This window comes from Podarcis raffonei, chromosome 8 (assembly GCF_027172205.1).
Source record: "Podarcis raffonei isolate rPodRaf1 chromosome 8, rPodRaf1.pri, whole genome shotgun sequence".
Taxonomy (NCBI): Eukaryota; Metazoa; Chordata; class Lepidosauria; order Squamata; family Lacertidae; genus Podarcis; species Podarcis raffonei.
The window spans coordinates 57792332-57813053 of record NC_070609.1 but is presented as its reverse complement, the minus strand read 5'-3'; the positions used below and the strand labels follow the sequence as shown (position 1 = coordinate 57813053).

The window sequence follows — 20722 nt, the reverse complement described above, 5'->3', positions numbered from 1 at the left end:
TAAATGCTCGACTCCTCATAAAGGCCAGCCAAGCTCAGGGGCATGGGAGACCCTCAAAAGTGTCCCATCAGAAGACCTCAATGATCGAGGCGGAGCATATTGATGGACTTCAACTCCCAGATAGCACAGCCAGTGGTGAGGGATGATGGGAACTGTAGTCCATTAAGATTTGGAGGGCCCCATCTGGGAAAGCCTGCACCAGGTTCACATATGCCTAAGATACACATAAACGGAGGAGAAAGAGAGAGAGAGGTCTTCTGCCTTTGCTGACTAGGAAGCGAAAACACCAATTGACTTCTTTAAAATCTCAATAGTATTTTGTCAATATTTTTTATTACAGCAAAGCAAGTATAAATATTTTATTGTAAACCAAGGACCTAAAATAAACAGTTTAGTAAATAGATATTACATTACAAGGAGGGAAAGGGGAAGGGAAAAAAAACATCTGTGGAAAAATGTTTGCTATGTAATTATTCTTGCTAGTTTACATTCACTCTCGACGTGCGTCTCTCTTTTTTTCTCTCTCTCTCGCTACACTGTCTCGCTTGTTCTAAATCTTCTTCCTTGTTGCTATTATTAAAATCTTTAAAAGGTGCCAAATCTTAAATGAGGAAAAAAAATGATTTGCTAGAAATTATTCATATCACAGTGAGCCTCTACTAAACCTGGCAGGGGTGCAATATTTTCGGCGAAATTAACATAAAATATACAACTGCAAATTATCCAGGAAATAGCTATGTTCTTTACAACACGCATTTACATTTGGGGGGAGGGGGGAGGAGAAAGAAGTGTTCCACTTATCTGTCTAACACAAAGCTGAAAACCGTCTTTTCCAATGCCTGTTTTAAAGGGGAAAGTAATAGATTTCCATGGGGAGCACAGCCTTTAAAGATGATATAACAAAATATGTGGTTGGCAAAAATCGACCTTAGATAATTACTGGAGACCACAATCAACAGTGGACATTCTCCAGTGCTCGTTGCTCGCAAGTCCATTTTTAGATTTGTTTTTCCTCCCAGCAGGCAAAGTGCATTTCCTCTCCTAGGCCTAAGCCTTTCCTGCACATACAAGGAGACCAAAGGAAGAAGAGTAATACCATGTAAAATGCAAATCTCGTCGTAAATATTTTATAAAATTGTTGCATACATCCCAAAAGCTATAGGTCTTAATTGAGAGGAGGCTATGTTTCCAGTCAATATATGGAAATGGAAAATGCTAATTCATGTTTTTCTACTTATGAAAAACCCTAGAGGACAGCAAAACCACAAATGCACTCAACTTTAATATTATAAATATAATTTGGCTCCCTCTTTATAATCCCCAGCGTCCTGGCTTTTATCTCCCAGTGGCTGCAGAGGAAGAATTTGCACAGGCGCTTTTACATCATCTGCACAGGAAGTCAACCTTCGAGCTCTGCCAGCTTGGCAGAGGAGCAAGAGACTGAGCTGAGGAACTTTGCAAACAGGAACTGAAGCAAGATATCCCTGCACCCTTGCGTAGGAAATAAATGATGGATGACACCAAGCCCTATCAGAGCAGTGCAATGGTGATAACAGCCCTCTGCCACCAAGAATTGCCAAACTTCAGCAGCCGCCGCCATTGCTGAGCTCTCCTGTCCTTCAAAAGCATCGTCCCTTCTTCCAGAACATTAGAGGGAAGCACCATCTCTCAGTGATGGATCACATCCTTTGCATGCAGAAGGTCTCAAGATGAGGGGAAGTTCCTACTTGAAACTCTGGAGAGACACTGCAAGTCAATGTAGGCAAGAGGTGGCTAAACTGTAGCCCTCCGGATCTTGCAGGACTACAACACCCACCATCCCGAAACATGGGACTTGTTGGCCGGGGCTGATGGAGCCAAAGTTCAAAAGATAGTCATCCTTGGTTTAAACCAATGCCATACACATTTTACAAACTGAAAAGCACCTCGAATTTAGAAAGCCAAACTAGATGCAAGAGTAAATGCATGCCTTTTGCTTAGAACTTCAGTCACATGCCCTGCCAACAATCTCTTCTCTATCATCATTCACCTAGTATGTTCTGTTTCTCCATGCCACCAGTATACCAATAGCTGTTAGTTGCAACAGGGAGAGGAAGCACATGATGTTGTGACACTGCAACACAAACTAAGTTCTATTAACCATCATGGAAGGTCAGCAGAGAACTGGCAACTAGGGTGGCAATGACACATTTACCAAAGCAATCTTCATGACAGAAGGAATGGAGAAATGGAAAGGCCACTGATTTAGTTACTTTCTCTCCATAGTAATAATTATTCACATAAAAAATATATTGACTGTTATTACATACTATATACATAAGCAAATACCACAAATCCATATTAAATTAAAGGGTTGTAGCCACTGTTAGTCTGTTAGTCCTAGTCAAAATAATGTATGTAACTAATTTAGGTCTGTTAATTTCAATGGTTCTACTTGGAGTATAAATTGGCTGCATGCAGCCCAAAGTACACCTATAATAAAAAATCATAATTACTGCCATGTCCTAAATTCTTAAAAAACAAAAAGAAAAAACTAATGCAACAAAGGAGATGAAATCCTTTCCCCCCCTTATAAGCTGCAGAAATTTTGGCAACATATACGTAATAAGTTGACACCATTTCCAAATCTGTTATTTCCAGGAATCCCTTTAAATTCTTCAGAAGAGGTGTCATTACCCAAGTCCTAAAATCTGAATAGCAGCATTCCCCACCAATCCCCTTGACTTTCTAAAAATAATTTCTTTTCCAAAAGTATTTGACTAGCTACTGGTCTTCGGTTGCCTAGCATGAATGAAGAAGAGGCAATACGGGCCCTGGGTCATGGTGCAATGATTTCTTAGTAGGCAAAAGCAGGACCCAAGCACAATAACACTCTAAGACATGGGTAGGCAAACTAAGGCCCGGGGGCTGGATCCAGCCCAGTCACCTTCTAAATCCAGCCTGTGGATGGTCTGGGAATCAGCGTGATTTTACATGAGTAGAATGTGTGCTTTTATTTAAAATGCATCTCTGGGTTATTTGTGGGGCATAGGAATTCATTCACTTTTATTTTTATTTTCAAAATATAGTCTGGCCCTCCACAAGGTCTGAGGGACAGTGGACCGGCCCCCGCTGAAAAAGTTTGCTGACCCCTGCTCTAAGAAGTATTGCTGCCTCCAACCGTGGAGACATAGCACCACCTTTGTGGCTAATAGCCTTGTAAACTTCCCATTAGTCATTGATCTGGCCATTTGCATCCCTAACAAATCAGTGTCAGCCAGAAGATTCTGTGTCTGCAGAGACCATCTTTGCAACTAGGCAGCATACTTGCCTTGTGGAGCAAGAAAGTTTGGTAGACCATGCCTGGAGATCAAGGGAAGAATCTGTATTTCCTCCAGGGTTAGGGGAGAGCAAACATGTAAAGAGGAAAAGCAGACTGCCAGATGGCAGTTTAGGGAGAGATGGGAGCTATAATCTGTTTAAGTCCATACATGTGATTAAAGTAAGAAATGGACAACAACTGCTTGCATTTGTCATGTCCCAATGGAGAATCTACATTGAATAAAACAAGAGGGTCATATGTGTTCTCATCTATTTGACTCCTCACTGTTTGCACTACAATGTATGCACTACATCATTTGTATCTTGAAAAGTACAGCAGGGGTGGGTGGGTGGGTGGGGGTGTTATAGGCGTTTGGACACTCAAATGGAAATGTTTTCTAGTTGTATTTCTTTCTAAGAGAGACTGTGACTGTGAGACATCTCCCAGTATACTGTTACATATTTTCCCCAGTGTGATCTTTTTGTATTTTTCATCATTCTAATTGCATTTCCCATTCATGCACCTGCTAAACAAGACAAATATTTAATCATTCCATCAACTCAAAGAACCCAATCTTTTTTAATCCACTCACATGAAGAAAATTCAGATTTTCAAAGCTGTGGAGTCAAAAGACAAAACTTCTTACAGGGGTCAGAAAGCCACAGTGAGGAGCCTCCTAATCAGTGGAGAAGCAGCCTGGGAGCATGTAGCCAGGGTACTTTCCTCTCTGTTTACAACAGAAGTGATGCTGTCATCTGATGATGATGTAAACATGAGAGGGGGCATTGGACAACAAATCTGGCCTGGCACATGAGCCCTTTGTTTGATAAGCTAGGCTCACAGTGACTGGAACAAGCATACCCAGTGAAATTCACAGCTGATCAGGAATGTGAACCCAGGTCCCTACAACCAAAGTCCTACATCCTAACCAACACACCACCCTTGCCAGCACACTATTATATAAATCTTGGCTAATCCTAATCCACTGGACTCCTAATCCATTGGCTATGAGGGCTTTCATGATGACCTCCTGCACTTCAAAATGTACCAATACACCCCTGCACCTTGTTTGTACCCAATTAAGACCCAACCTGGACATTTACCAGTTTCATTTAAGCTGCCCTTTCATCAAGGAAGATGTTTTCATCGAGAAAGTAAGCAACTAATGCAGCAATTCACAGTTTCAGAGCTTCTCTAATGTAAATTAACCAATGTCTTCTAGGAACTGTCTAATAATGTGAAAAACAGAAGACATATTCGTCCTACAAGCGGGGGGAGAGGGAGAGGGAGAGGGAGAGGGAGAGGGAGAGAGAGAGGAGAGAGAGAGAGAGAGAGAGAGAGAGAGAGAGAGAGAGAGAGAGAGACTGTACAAACAATATCGACTCCACCCTGTGTCCAGGATGTTGCAGTGAGTTCTTCTGTTCGTATTACACAGTGAAAGGGAGATGAAGAATTGAAAGAAACTGAGGCTTTTCTTCTTCTTCCCAGGTGCAGATAACCATGAAAAACTGAGCGCTTGCTATAAAAGTAGCATAACTGTCTATGTTGCCTAAACATTGGCAAGCCAAAGCACCTCTTGAGAGGGCAGTTGCTTGAAAGATTTGAGAAATGTTCATGATGGTATTTCTAAGCACAAGGACTTCCAGTACCAGACCCTCTCCAGGGGCAAAAGAGTCAAAGTCTCCAATACCAGTGGGAGTTTTAGAGCCACTAAATATTTTAGTTAGATGGGGTGACATGTAAGATGTTTATTTAAAACCCCTGGCTTGCACTTAAAAACCCCTTTCCCCCGACCTAGGTTACTCTGCAGGTGCAGCAAGGTTTGCTTTTTGGATGGGAGGGGGTTAAAACCAATGGTTTCCTAAGGGCTTTTGGCAGGAAAAGCTTGGCGCTCAAGTACAGAACCCCTCTTTGCGCCATTTGAGACTAATAGCTCCAAGTGGACCCTAAGTTGAAACCTGGAAAATCTGCAAGAGTTACAGGCTGTGACAAGAGATATTAATGCCTCCCACATTGACTCAATAAATCAAAACAGATTTAGAGGAACTATTAAGGCTCATGACAAGAATCCACACTTCACTTTAATAATTCCCTATTAACATATTTAACTGCTGGGCTGTATATTTTAAACATTTCTTACTTTTGGGTATATAAGTAATTAGTGGCTTTTAAAAGATGCATTAACACAGAGAGAGAGAGAGAGGGAAAAACAGATAAAAACATTCAATTGATTTTTCAGTATTCTAGTAGAAATCCACATTTGTTACATAACAACTCAGCAACATGGTATGGTGCAGTTGGGTATGTTTTGCTTTGGCTCTGCAGTATGAATCAAACTTAAATCTGAAGTTATAGCTGTTCCAGGATGGGGAGGTGTGTGATTATTTATTATTTAAAAGAGAGAAAATGCACAAAGGTCATGGACTTGCCTTGGATCTTAACTTCTCTTCTACTAACAGAATTAAATTTAAATCATAAAAAGTGGCTCTCTAACATCCTCCCACTTCTCTTTGCACCCACACACCCTGCCCCTGAGGAGGGGTTGAGGGATCATTCGGAACAGCATGGCCACGAGTGCAGGAGGCTGCAACAGGAGGGGGCAGCAGAAATCATCCCCTTCTCCTTGTGCAAGTGTGGGCTTCCCATGGAAATCTGGTTGGCCCCTGTGAGAACAGAATGCTGGATGGGCCACTGGCCTGATCCAGTGTGACTCTTCTTGTATTTTTAAATGCTCTCATAAAGGTACCTTGGGTCCCAGAGCAGTGTGTACTTGTGTATGTATGTGAAACATGAATGGGTTTCTCCATGCCACCTCTTTATATCAGCCAAAGCACACACAGAGAAAGGATGTAGGCGTTTCTATGTGTACAACACTTTCATCATGGAAGCTTTTCATTTTAGCATCTCCCAAAACATATAAAAACAGCACACTATTCTTAAAGCTAACTGACAATGCTACACAAACTAAAATGTCCTGTTAACATATATTTAAGTCTTTGTCCTTTGACCTGAATCATAAGCCCAGGCGCTACAGATGCAGAGCGATCCAGAGCTAGTCATATTTGAATGCATGACTAGGTCCAACCCATAGCAGCAAAAGAGTTTAGAGTCTTAGGATCTGTACCTCTGTAGTGCCCTTTACAGTTTTAGGGTTCACTTTTTTATTAAAAAAATCATTTCAAGATTATGGTGATGCTTGCTTTTGAAGGGAGAACGGTCTGAGGCTCTTTTAAACATGAATACCATGTTACATCTCCTACCTGTAATAGCATTTTTCATAATCCTCCTCTCCAGTAATCCAGGAGCTGGAAAAGAATGCAAGGCCTCACCATTTGGGGCTGGGGCTGCACCTACAGGAGACAGGAGGCAGAGACACTCAACTCCTCCCCACAAGGCAAGGAGTTGTTCATGGGTGAATTCAAAAACAAAACCAAGAGAGGGTGCAGAGGAGTAGGCATGCGGAAGTGACTGGGTTAGGGGAGGAGGCCTATGAAAAACACCATTACTGGTTTCCTTGGGCTTCAGTCGTCATCCATTTCAGATATGGAAACAAAGACCCCAGAGCCCTCACTATGGATGGTGGTGGAGAAACGTAACTGATAAATGCAGCATGCAGTAGCCTCTTACCTTCTCATTCTGGATGTATTTTAAAGTTTCAGTCCATGATGTTTACAAGTTTATGACAGGCATTTTTAAACAAAAAACAAACTATATGTAGATATTTTCCAGGAGGATAGTTGTTTAAATCTGTTACAGCGAGAGCAACAGAGTATTGTGGCACCTTAAAGTCTAACAAATGTATTCAAGCATAAGCCTCCATAGACTACTAGTGTTGTGCTAGCATCTGAGAAAGTGGGTTCTAGCCTGCAAAACCTTATGCCAACATAAATGTGCTGTTTTTATATGCAGACAGCTTTCTCCCACACTTCTGTTCAGAGCGCATTTGTCTTTGGAACCGTTTACACACTCCAGGTATAATGAATCTCTTGTTCAATGTAGAGCCTAACCATGGAGAAAGATTATGGTACAACCCTCAACAGGACTGCACCACTTCAGTACATAAGAACAACGTGCCGAGTAAAAATAGTAGTCCCATTTGAAATTAAGGAGATGGGACCCGCCACAACCACCAGCACACTCAGAGCACCTCAAAAATATAGGTCCTGCTTGATTGAGTAGGTGCGGGAGCTGCCAGAGGCCGAGGTGAACTGCTTTAGCCCCCTACCACAGGGCAAGACCACTGTGGGAGGAACAACAACAAAAGGAAAAGACAAGGGTAAAACCAGGGAGATAAACACACACACACTCCTGGGAAAGAAGGAGGAGAATTTCAAGACAATAAACAGTATAGCAATCTTACCAGATAACACACTCCCAACCCCAATACTATGGCACACAAAACAAGGATAAAAAGAACAAACCCAGAGACTAAACTATTAAAGAAATTTGTTCCCAGAGAAGATAAAGAGCTGACCTATCTTACTGGAGGCTGGGAAGATCTGGAGGACAGGAAGAGGAGGCAAGATACCATGAAGTCCCTGCCTATCAAGTCCAAAAGTGGGCATCATCCTACTGACAGCACAGTCATGTAAATCAAGGTGTCTGAATGTCCCTTCATGTAAAAAAAGCCTTTGGCTGTTGAAAAGCAGCAGCCCAGGGAGAAAGGTTTCTAAATTTCTACATGCACGAGGGCTTGTTTTTGTTGTATATGTAGGGTCACATTGGAAAACATTCAATTACCAAGGCTGCTGCACTTTGAAGCGATACTGTTTCAGGAGCGCTTTCTCTAACTAGCTATGCAGGTTGCCTCTGAGAAATCTGATGACCAGTGGTGCAAACTAGCATTGATTTTCATCTACTCTTCAGAAGGCCATGACCTTTGGGCTAAACTGGCATGTTTCCCTGCCCTACAAACAACTGTTTCTTCTTTAAATCACTTTGTTCGTTAAAACAGGTTTTGAAATTACTCGAAAGAGTAAATTGGATGGCAATTCTTGCCAACTCTCGATAGCGTTAGAAAGAATGAAGCAGCCTCCATGCATCAGGTCTTTATCAACTGTTCATGACTGAAAGTGGAAGGGGGGCAAGTAAAATTGACTAAGGAGAAAAGCTCCTTGATTGATCAGAAGCACTGGCCACCCTTGCCTGCAAACCGAGAGCAACATTCTACTTTAACTTGCACACAATGAGTTTGGCAGCAATAGAATTAAAAAAACGCAGTAAAGACCATCTCTAACAGGCAGCCTCGTAGCTTAAAGGACCAGTTTAAAGTCTCCCCGAGGTTTGCAGTTCAATTTCTGTTGACCTTTAATTAAAGACGATACAGCAAATTGACACCAAGAGAATTAAAACTACAATATAAATTCGGGTCTATAACTAGCATCCAAACATTTTTTGTTTGCTGCTGAGTGCTCAGCCAAGTTGCAGGCTGAAAATCCTCTTGCTTTAGTATAATGGTTGTAACAACAACATAAGAAATCTTTACTCATCCTCATCCTCAGAAAACGTCCAAATTTGGCCACGGCTGTTCTGTACCATTGACTGGGTGGGACAAGGGAAAAGGTGGAGGGGAGGACAGAGAAGATGGTCCCCAGTTATTAAGAATGAGTCTCTTGTTTGCTCAGACTGGAGAGCAATTGTGACCCAGAGGCTTTTATAGGGGACAGGGAATATCACCTGACGGGCTCTACCCTACTGGTGCAAGGAGACTTCCTTGGTGGGTGAGACTAATCTCTCTGTGGTACCCTCACCTGACCAGAGCTAAGCAGTGATTTATTGTAGAACTCCCCACCTGACACCTCATTATTTGCCAGTTCAAGAGCAGTTGTAGACTTGTGGGCTACGGGGGCGCGGGGTACACATACAAGTCTACAGTGGTACCTCGGGTTACATACGCTTCAGGTTACATACTCTTCAGGTTACAGACTCCGCTAACCCAGAAATAGTACCTCGGGTTAAAAACTTTGCTTCAGGATGAGAACAGAAATCATGCTCTGGCAGCGTGGTGGCAGCCGGAGGCCCCATTAGCTAAAGTGGTGCTTCGGGTTAAGAACAGTTTCAGGTTAAGAATGGACCTCCAAAACAAATTAAGTACTTAACCCGAGGTACCACTGTATATGTGTGTAAGAGAAATGTGCCATTCTCACTCTATATTGTGGAATTCCAAACTTTCCAAACAGGGTCTACTATGTCATCTTTCTGGACACATAGAGTAGCCATTTCTCGAGCCAGAGACTGACAACCTGCGGCCCTGCAGATGTTTCTGAAGCACAGCTCTCATAACCTCTGCTCATTGAGCATGCTGACTGGGGCTGACGGAAGCTGAGCTCCAACAACAACCGGAGGGCCAAAGATTCCCCCGCCTGCCTTACTGTAAGCAGAACTTCACAAATGAGACACAGCTGCTTTTCTCTGTGTTGAACAGAAAGTCTTGCTGGAAACCAGCAAAGGAGAAGTTGCAAGTTATTTTCCCCCTTGCAGGTTCCAGTGCAAATCCCTCATGATAAGAATCCACCTCCCTTCCCAGCTGGTGAGTTGTGGGGCTTATGAAGAAACGTATGATTTATAGTCACATAGCTTTGATAGTGATAACGAAACTTGCAGAAAACATCTCCCTCATCCTCCCCAGCAACCCATAATTTTCATAGTAAATATTGGAAGTAAAAAAGAATAGGTTAACACATTCTTGGTTTGTTTGTTTTTTTAAAAAAAGGAATAAGAGAAAACTCAGCAAACTTTAAGGGAAAGTCTCTGTTCTGCCATACTAGTTAGCAGATGTCGAAACACCCCACATTGATGCGGAGATATGTGCTTATGCTAACTTCAGACTCGTCACACTGAAGACTCAAACCTGATTACAGAAAAGGTGTTTCATCAGCCACTCCGCCTTCCCCCACCCCCTGCATTTATGTGCAAATATGAAACCACCAGGAAAATGTTTAAACAGGTGTAATCACAACTGCACATGAAAATTGGGTTGGAGGGCTGGAAGGAATCTTAACGTGGTTAGGAGGGAGCAGAAGCAATATGAAGCTGTGATCACGGCCGATTATGAATGTATCATGCAAAAGGAGAATGTTGTCATAGCAGCTATAAAAATGTCAGTGAAACTGAGCAGCCATTACCAAAGTAGTAAATGAAAGGGGATGGGGGGGATAAAATGCAAAAAGGAAAATGTGACTGAATATATTAAGGGAAATTATGTTTCACTCCCAGAGTAGATAAAGAAGCAAAGCAAAATAATATTTGCTCTGAACAAATATGCACAGATAACAACAGGAAAAGAACACACACAGTGTGACTGGGTGGTACAGTTAATATTTTAAACAATGAACTTTGTTCCAGAGTGGAACAATGGCAAGATGTGTACAGCTATAAGTAAGGTCTGCATGCCTTACTTATGTGCACAGATTGCTCTGTCATATCCTCCCAACATTTCTCTGATGAAAATAGGGACATCCCATTCCATAATGATAATTTTACTATTTATACCGTACTGGGTTGCCCCAGCTACTCTGGGCAGCTTCCAACACATATAAAAACATAATAAAACATTAAACATTTTAAAAAAACCTTCCCTATACAGAATTGCCTTCAGACGACTTGGGAGTTGGATAACTCCACACCCTCCAACATTTCTCCAGTGAAAATAGGGACATCCAAAGGAAAAGTGGAACATTCCGGGATAAAATCAGAAACTAGGATGGCTTCTCTAAATCAGGAACATCCCTGGAAAATAGGGACACTTGGAGGGTCTGCTGTGTCCTACACAAAGAGGTATCCCCATTCCTTTAATCAGAGAGGGCAGTTGTGTCTGCCTGTATCTTTCCATATACAGTAGATAGCTGCCTCTTTCAATTAAGTTAAGGAGTGTGGAAGGTACGGGCAACATGAGCTGTATGCACTGTAGGCTTGCTCACCCATCCCTATTGACAGCCAATCTCAACATAAGAAAGTAAGAAGAGGTCGCTGGATCAGGCCAATGGATCAGGCCATCTAGTCCAGCATCCTTTTCTCACAGTCACCAAACCAATGTGTCTGCAGCCCAGTCAGAGATCCCCTGATGTCACATCCTGTTTGGTCCTTAGCCTTCAAGAAAGTGACCTTCAAGAAAGAATACAGAGAAATTCAAGAAAGAATACAGAGAAAGCCATACAGAAATTTAGCAGATCTCATTCTTCAGTACAAAGGGCATGAGAGCTGCATGGCTAAAAGATTTGGGTGGTGTTTTAAAGTTGTACAAAGGATTTCCTTAGTGGCAAACCATTGTATATGCATTGTTATCACTGCCAATTAACATGTCAAACAGCTCAAGAAATATATGGTTTTCAAAATGAGAAATTTGAGTGAAATGTATTATTCAGTCAAACTTTTCCATTGATGATTTAAATTGCCTTGATTTGAAAACCAACCCACTCTAATCCCATTAAAGTTTACAGCCAGGACCCAAAATATATTAAAACCCCCAAAGGCTTGGGCACTTCCAGCAGGACTTTCACCATTTCCCCCACTCCCCTTTGACCATACTATATCAGAAAGTACCAATACATAATATTTTGTATAGCACTTTCAAGTGTTAAAAGGGTTTGGCATGCCTTATCCATCTGTAATACTTTCAACAACCCTGTAAAATATTATTATCCCCCATATTGCAGATGGAGTGACTGAGAGAGAGTGGCTTGGCAAAGGACACCTTGTGACTTCATGCTATAGGAAAGATTCAAAGATTCTTCCCACCTTCAAAAGTTTGCAATACAGCATGACATTAGAGAAACACAAGGTCAAAAATCCTTTTGCAAACATAATACCTGTTACACAACGCTTTGGATCTCAGTTAACATATTTAAACCTGTAGATTGCATGAACTACTGAAGTATGCTAATTGTGATGAGCCCCCCCCCCAAAAAAACTGTACATTTAAAAGGAGCAACAATTTGAAATATGCATTAAAGAAGAAAAAAACACTGGAGAGAGATTCAGAGTTCTTAATGTGTCCATAATTAATTCACACATTCAGCTGTGGAGTCCAGAAAATATGTTCCTGCTGATCATTTGCATGTAATACTTCAAAAACAAATCTGTTACACTTTTTATTTTTATCTGCCTTAATGCCTAAACGCTATTACAAAAGTTATTGCTTTCAAGCATCAGCCTCAACTGCTACCACATACAACTATTAGACTAAAGAGTTCTTCAGGCATTTGACACAATCAGTGAATATCTCCAGGAAAATTAACTTATTTTAGCAAATGGCATCTTCTAAAATTGCAAGAAGCTGAAATAACCAGGAACAATGGAAGGCTGTTTAATAAACAGTCAAGAAACCAAGGATAATGTTCATCAGCCAACACTGACTAACTATCCCAATTTTAGGATCCATTCCAAAGCTACAATATTTCCATATGGAAGGAAATTCCTTGCTGGAAACAGTATATCGTATGAATCCTGCTCATGGCCAGTCATTTGCAAATAATTACACCTGAAGATTTTTTACTCTATAGGCTGGATTGGACTATCATATTTCAGCTGAATGAGTAAAAATGTGAAAGAGCCTTGCTGGCATACCTGCAGGCCCTTGGCTCCTCCCTGTGGAGCAGGACTGAACAAAGCAGGAACTCTTAAATTAACTACAGTTTCCCATTTCATCCAAACTGGGAAACTATGATTAACAACTTCATAAAAGCCACAATATGACACAAACTTCAAACCATATTCAATATATTGTCTTGTTTCAAACCATTAGCCAGTTTCCCAGAAACAGGAAACTATGGCTAACTTAAGAGTTTCTGCTTTCTTCACTTGTTCATATAAAGGGAGGAACAAAGAGGTTGTGGGTGCAGCCAAAAGACTCGTTCATACCTCAATATTAAACCAATATGTGACCTATAGGTACGCATTCTGGGACACTATAATTGCACATAGAGGGAAAACATGACATGCGATTGTCATATATGACTGTCCCAGGATGCATCTTTCCTACACAGAAGCAACACCTGTGCACAAGTTTTGTAATGTGAGGCTTTCCTAAGAATTGCTCAGTGTCTTCAGTTCTGAATAATGTTAACATTAAATGCTAAAATAACCTTCCTCAAACAGTTCAAAAATCCTACAAGCATATAAATTGAGGGCATAAATTGGTCCTTTATAAGTCCCTCATCTTGCATTCCCCTCAATTGTTCCTGGAGACTCAACATTGGAGAATGCAAAAAAGCCATGTAGATTCTGCGGTGCAAAGACAGAGTGGGGTGGACAGCTTGGTGAACTGTTTGCACCCTACGGGCTATTCACAATCCGCCCCAGGTGAATTCACAAGGCTTAAGAAGTTCTCACTTAACAGGCACCACATACATGTGTCCCTGAAGACTACTAACACGTAATGCATATGCATTCAATCTGAGGTAATACAGTAATACATTAATGCATTACTGCATAGGTTGTGTCAATTAGCATTTGGAAGGCAAACAGAAACTGAAATGCACCACAACTTACTTCCTATTAAATGTGTTTAGGATTGGAATGTTAGCCCACTAAGGAAATGGTACGAATGGGCTTTAATTCAAGCATTTCTATTTAAATGGAATGTTCCTTTGCAAACGATAACTGACAACACCAAAAGGACAAACTATGTTGTTGTTATTATTATTATTAATCTAATTTAGGTGCAATTACTTCATGCTAACCACTGTTAGATTTTGGAAATGGTTTTTCCTGCTCAAAGAAAGCACACACTATGCAACAGTTAACCTGCAGATTTAGCTATTCTCACAAGAAGACTCCAGGGATTAAAATCTTTATAAACTTTGTGTGAAACTGCACCATCTTTATGGCCCGACAACTTAATGTAGTGGAAGCCCAACAGGACTACTACCAGACGGTCAAACCATTTATATCAAAATATTCAATCAGATTCGTTTGGTTGGAGTCACTTAAGGATCGCAACTCGTGTGCATAAAGAAGACCAATATCAACCACCCTTACTCCAGCTGTTCCAGCTGTGAATGGCATCACTTACATAGCCAAAAGGGTACTCACAACCCAGGCACAAGACAGAGAGATGTCCACATTTCAAGGAGCACCAAGGTTTGCAAAAGTGAAACAAATCTTCTCAACGACAACAACAAAAAGGGCTCCCTAAGCACCTTCGTGTGCATGACTATGGACAATGGGTTGGCTTCCCACATCAGTAGCCAAAACATTTATGTTCAGTTGCTCCCTCCACCACTGGCACGGGAGGTACTGTGTGTCATTAAGCATCTGCTGTGATCCCTTCTGCAGTGTGGCTGTCCTCTACACCCCCTGCAGAGCCAGCTACTGAGCATGCCCATCCTTCGAGGGATCTAACAGACAGCACACATCAGAGGCAGCGGAAGGTGGTGGGAGGGAGGAATAAGCAGGTGGGGGGAAAGAGAAGGGGAGAGAGAGAACAAATATACTTTAAACATTACCAGGTCAGCACAGGAGGAGGCAAGTAGAACAGAGGCAGCCAGAACTGCTCAAAGTTTTTTGATATACTCCTGGGCAGACTCCCCAAAGTCTGAAAATGTTTCAAAGAGGAGAAGGGAGGGGATCCCTTTTCTCGACAAATTAAAACTAGCCTCCAATCAGCTAAGTTCTTTCAGGGCTCTCCTGTTCTCTAGGTGGATTTAAAAAGTGTGTGTGTGTGTGTGTAGCTCATCAACACTGAAAAGCTATGGTTGGAAGCATATTCCCCAACAGCCCTCTTCCATCCAGACCGATCATGACTAAGAAGGGGTCTGTTCTTTCGTTAGAAATGTTCCCAGAGGCCCCGGTATGAAAACAAAGCAACATGTTTCCCACATCTTTCCTCTAGGGATACAGCCAGTCTGTTCAGACTCTAGGGATGACACACAGGACCCAATATGCCACTGTGTTTGTATGCACGAACGTGTATATTATAGATACACAGAGCAAAAAATGCAGAAGGGTAATTTTTCAAAAGGACATGTTGTGAGAGTTACTGAACATTCCTTGCATGCTATTTTGATAAATGTAGCCATATGACTGGGGAGCTGTGAGGGGGATGCTTTTCTACAGGGAGACACCACATCCAGGCTCCCAAAACACTCGATTCTCATTAGGCTGAAGGGCTGTTTGGTCACAAGGAAGCAGAGCTTCCAGCGCAACACAGACTTTATGCCAGACAGGCATGCTCTGCCCATTGGTTTAGCCTAGTATTGTCTGCTCCAGGGATGAGCAATGTGGTGCATTCCAGATGTTGTGAACTACAGCTCCCATCAGACCCTAGCCAGCATAGCCCAAAGTGTGGGATGATGTAAGTTGCAATCTGCAACACATAGAGGGCACTAAGTTGCAGCAGCTCTCCAGGGACTTTCTCAACATGCAGACCCCTCTTAATTAGAGATGCCAGAAACTGAATCCAGGGCCTTCTACATGCAAAACGTATGTTATTCTACACAGCTACGATTCTTCCAACTCAGGCTCCAGAATACTGGGCCCAGGCTATGGTACGTCTGCATTTCTTTATGACTTCAAATAAATGAGGCTCCTCAACTTTTCAACCTAAGACAACAATGTGTATTCCCTAGCATCAAATCTGAATCTGTGCCACTTCAATCATACCCATGTTGGGCAAGGGAAGGGGCTCCCTCCTACCATGGGAGAGGGTGTGCTGGAGTCTCTGGATCAAAAGAGCAAAATGGGCATCAAAATGGGCCTTTACAAGATGGAGGTCCAGTTTGAATAGACGGGCTGAGCACACTGGGCCACAGCCAGCCCTTACTAACAGACGGGCACTGCCAACAAGGACCAACGGCAAAGCCACTGTTAGTTCTATATATCCTTCTCGCCTCCAACGTGACAATTTAGGTGGTAGACATGTTAGAAGATGGTGCCCATGGGTGGAAGTCAGAAAGGGAGCAGCCACAGGAGAAGGCTATGGCCAGGCAGTTTGGGATACATGCAGAGCCAGTTTAACAAAGTGGCATCACATTGCTGCTTCACCGATTGAGCCCAACCACAGAGTATAATCTGCAAAATAATGTGTTCGCTGCATATTTCTAGATCACGAATAGCCCCACCACCCTTTCGCAGTTTTAATTTAAAAATACATAGCCAGTTGTCTAAGGATACGTCTCTTTCATACGGATTTTACTAAAAGCGTGGGATGAGGAGGGGCGGGAGATAGAGAAGGATGGCGGGAAGGAGTTGAAATCACCATGGTCCAATTAGCAAAGCTCTCACCCTTCACACCTGCAAACAAGAGATTGCATTAACACCTGCCACAAAAGCAAACATTTTTAGATAACTTCATTTTAACCTCCCTGACACTGCCTGCAAGCTCCCTGCCTAGCGCTACCGTGGAAATTACGATGAGTGACAGTACCTATTTTTCTTCCAGGGAAAAAAAAGGTTTTCCTCTAATCTTCAGTGTCAGCGTTTCAAATCCTCCCTTCAACATTTGTGCATAATTCCCATTAATGATAATGGGCGCTCCATACGTGGAAGAATACTTCCTTTAAATGCTAAATTGTTCAAGGGAAATCATTATGATTATCAGAGATGGATGTCGCACGCGAACACATAAAGAACACTGTAGGGCCCTTGAAGGATCTTCAACGACATACGTCTGGAGTGGCATGTGTAAGGAACTCCTCTGTGGTCTATGCATCAAAATAAACTAAGCTCTTGAGCCTTCACATATATTTATAACATCTGTGAGGATAGAAGAAGTAGTTCTCCGCATTTTTCAGGAAAGGGGGGAAAAAGAAAGTCAGCCCTTACAGCTGCATCAGAAATACAGCCCTTTTGATTGCAGTAACATTTTTTTTACTAGATCTCATTCCCATTATGACCAGGCTTGAAAACAAAAAAGGCCCAGGGCTCAGAAAACAGGAACACACACACATATCTCAAAAATCTAAGATGCTTAGGATATATATATATATATATATATATATATATATAGCCCCAAAAGTGGTTTAAAAAAAAAAAGGTTGGCTGGAATAAAACTTCTTAGGCATTTTGTTTTGACAATGTGCCTCAGAAATTCACCACTTTTAAGCTATGGAAATGTGAGCAATTCAATGTCATGACACACAAAATTGAAGCGTAATTGCTTCTAAGTGGTTGACAACCAGCAAGCACTTTTCATAGTCTCTCTCCCCCCCTTTCCCAGATAAAACTGAAAATGTATGGCATAAAGTGGAAGCTCTTGTCAAAAGTTTCATTTTAACATGAGCAAAAATGGGGCAGGAAAGCAACAACGTGGCACTGAGACATTTTAAGCGGCTTTTGAAATGAGGAGAATTGCTGCCTTCTGAAAACCAGGCGATACTTAAACACTGTCAGTGGGAGACTCTTAAAGGCAAGAAGAACAACTGTTTGAAACACATATCCCAAGTGGCAAAATTTAAGATTGGGAAAGAGGAAGGAAGATAAAATGGATATATGTAATGGCATGAGCCTGCAACATAAGTTTTCAAATTCCTGGAACCTCAAGAAACAAAAGTTTATGGGGGAGAGATAACTGTCACGTTTCTTAGTTCAGTTTGGATTCTAAGGCAACCTTAAACTCTTGTGAGAACCATCAGACTTAACAAACACATGTACTAGGGCCAGAATCAAACATTAACACAAAACCATGTTTTGTTTAGCCATATTCTGGTTTCTTTTAATATCTTGCCCAACCCTGTCCACAAACCATAGTTTGATTGGGAACAAGAAACCAAGATCTGAAAGCATAGTCTGAGATGGGTTTATGCTAAACCAATTCACAGACAAGCGACAAACATCAATTATGGCCACTGCTTTCCCTCCAGAGCCTGCTGATGTGTGGTGAAGATGGGAGCGAACTTAGGAACCAAGCAGATGCGAAGCAAAAGCTAACAAGCAGCTCTAAAGCATATTTTCCTTACAATACATCTGGAAGCTCCAACTATGGTGTGAGCTTTTCAATAATGGTTAGCACAAACCATTGTTGCTCATTACATGTGAACCTAGGCGAGAAAGGATCAAGGCAAAACTCAACATACAGACCAAACTCTCCACATCTCCCTAGTGAGCATAGCCTCACATTCTGAAAACTAACCATACAAACCAGATGTCCCGTAAGTGTTTTTTCGTCCAAGTGCTGCAATGTTGACATGGGAAGTAACTACAATACTCCTGGCTGGTGCAGCATGGGGGCCAAACCAAGCAGAATTGGCAACCACAGTCCGTATTAATCAACCCTGGGGCTGTTTGCATTTATTGCAGCAATGTTTGCAGAACAGCATCACAAAATATAAAATAACTGAACAGAGAAGTCAACATCAACCATTAAGTAGCCTATGAGAGACAATGCTGAAAAGGTTCTTACCAATCATATGATTTGCAACATGGATCTGTATCTCTCTTTCATTCTCAAAGGTCATCTGACACTTGATGCACTGATAGGTCTTTTTCTGTTTAAACAAACAAAAAGAAAAGTTAAGAGAGCTTTGTAGGCAGTAGAAAGTAAAATCACACCCCATACCACCTTCTGTGTTTTAATAAGATCAGAGTTTAAGAATGATGCAACGAGCAATGGGAAGATGGCTTGGCTACTGGAACTTGGACAAATCACCCTGCCCCAGCTGGCTCTACACAGGGCACTTTGTATATGTGTGTTGCAAGATGTTTGCGGCCATGCCGTGTGTAAAAGCAGACTACCAGGTTTCCTTGCTACCAACCAAAATGCCTGCAACCTGGTTTTCTCCATGAAGCATCACTGCCCTTGTGAGTATGACCAAAGACCAGAGGTAAATAGCCATTTTTGCACTTCTTTTTATTACTGTCACTGTTGTCAAACAAGGGACAGAAGCTGGAAAGAATGTGGTAAAGCAACAAAGAATTATGCGACAACAAAACGAATAAACATTTTAAGCTTTCATAAATGGAGCCCACTACCTAAGAGGCATTATGTGTTATGTGTTTGATGTATTTTAATATTCTTTTGGAAGCCACCCAGAGTGGCTGGGGAAGCCCAGCCAGATGGGCGGGGTATAAATAATAAATTATTATTATTATTCTCAGCCGGCAGGTATGCGTACGTATGTATGTATGTATGTATGTATGTATATACATGTATGTATATACATGTATGTATGGAGAGAGAGAGAGAGATTGAGAGAAAGGTTGAAAGCTTTTGCAGCTGTTCAGATGTAATAAGAATAAGGACCATGGATCAGCAGTAGAGCATCAGCTTTGCATGTAGAAGATCCCAGATTGAATTCCCAGCAGCATCTCCAGGTAGGGCTGGGAGAGACTCCCCATCTGAAATTCTGGAGAGCTGCTGCCGGTCAGTGTACACATTACTGAGCCAGATGGGCCAATATGACACAGTATAAGGCAGCTTCCCATGTTCCAATAAAACCAAGATATTTGTTTAGCATTATTTCAAAAGTTTTATTAACGTTTCAACGTATTAAGAAACCGAAACAAAAATGTGCCATTGCTGATGGCAACAGAACAATTTTGGTTTAGCGTTATGAACATGAACCTTGGCCTTGCATTCTCTGGTCTCCCCGTGTACACCGCAACCATATATGTTTTAGTTGCAAACTATATTTTGCTGTTCTGTCAGATCCCAGAAAACAATAGGCTGCATAAACCAACATTTGCCTACAAACTAGCCAAACAAATCAGGCTGAGTCTTCAATTTGCAACCCTAGCTTCCTAGCAAACAATGGTTTAGCTGAAGCGGCAAACTATAGGGTGCCACTAAAACAGGAATGGAGAAGCAACAGCTAGGAAGAGGAAAGAGAGGAGGGACTATCTAAGTCTGGGGGCACATACTCAAAATGCCTAATTGTGCACAGGTGGGAAACCTGTAGCCCTTCAGATGTTGCTGCACTGTCCCTGACTCTGTCTGACTGGGACTGATGGGACATGGGAGTCCAGCAGCACCTAGAAGGCAACAGATTTCCTACTATTAGTTTAGCATTACTGAATGCTACCAGTGTACATTCCAGTAGGAGAAAAATGGAATCAGCAAAGAGCAGTTTTAAGTGGAATACTAGGAAACACAAATCTTTTAATTGATTGATCATGCACTATTGGTAGCTGAATGCAGAGATTTTTTTAATGTTATATTGCAGAGATTTTTATAATGTTTAATTGTTATAATTCAGAAACGTAGCATTCAAGTTTATTTCCTAGGAGAGGAGTTGCCGACCGTCACACTTGCACACACTTTAGTGGGGATGTTTAATTGATCGATGTGCTTGCAAAATTCATAAGATGCCTTTTCACAAAGTTTAAGGTGGGGTCAATAAAGCAACTGTACTAAAAGCAACTTGATTAAAAATTAAATGGAGAATTGGCTAAAAATCAGCAACAATAAAGCAATGCAAATGATGAACAGAAAAAAAGCAGAAAAAGTGAGTAACTAAGAATGTTTTGTAGATTAAAAAGGTATGATCC

At 41.6% G+C, this 20722-nt stretch overlaps 1 protein-coding gene across 4 annotated transcripts in view; it reads right to left on the bottom strand.

The window, feature by feature from the left end:
* Positions 1–20722, bottom strand: part of ZNF423 (zinc finger protein 423) — a 306120-nt gene that overhangs the window by 99978 nt on the left and 185420 nt on the right. For 3 of the 4 annotated variants that reach the window (XM_053400192.1, XM_053400189.1, XM_053400190.1), the window contains 2 exons: positions 18639–18723; positions 6562–6651 (listed from right to left, as the gene is read on the bottom strand). In XM_053400192.1, coding sequence (XP_053256167.1) covers positions 6562–6651; positions 18639–18723 — 175 coding nt within the window. The remainder of the gene's footprint in view (positions 1–6561; positions 6652–18638; positions 18724–20722) is intronic. The other variant, XM_053400191.1, reaches the window with a different exon arrangement.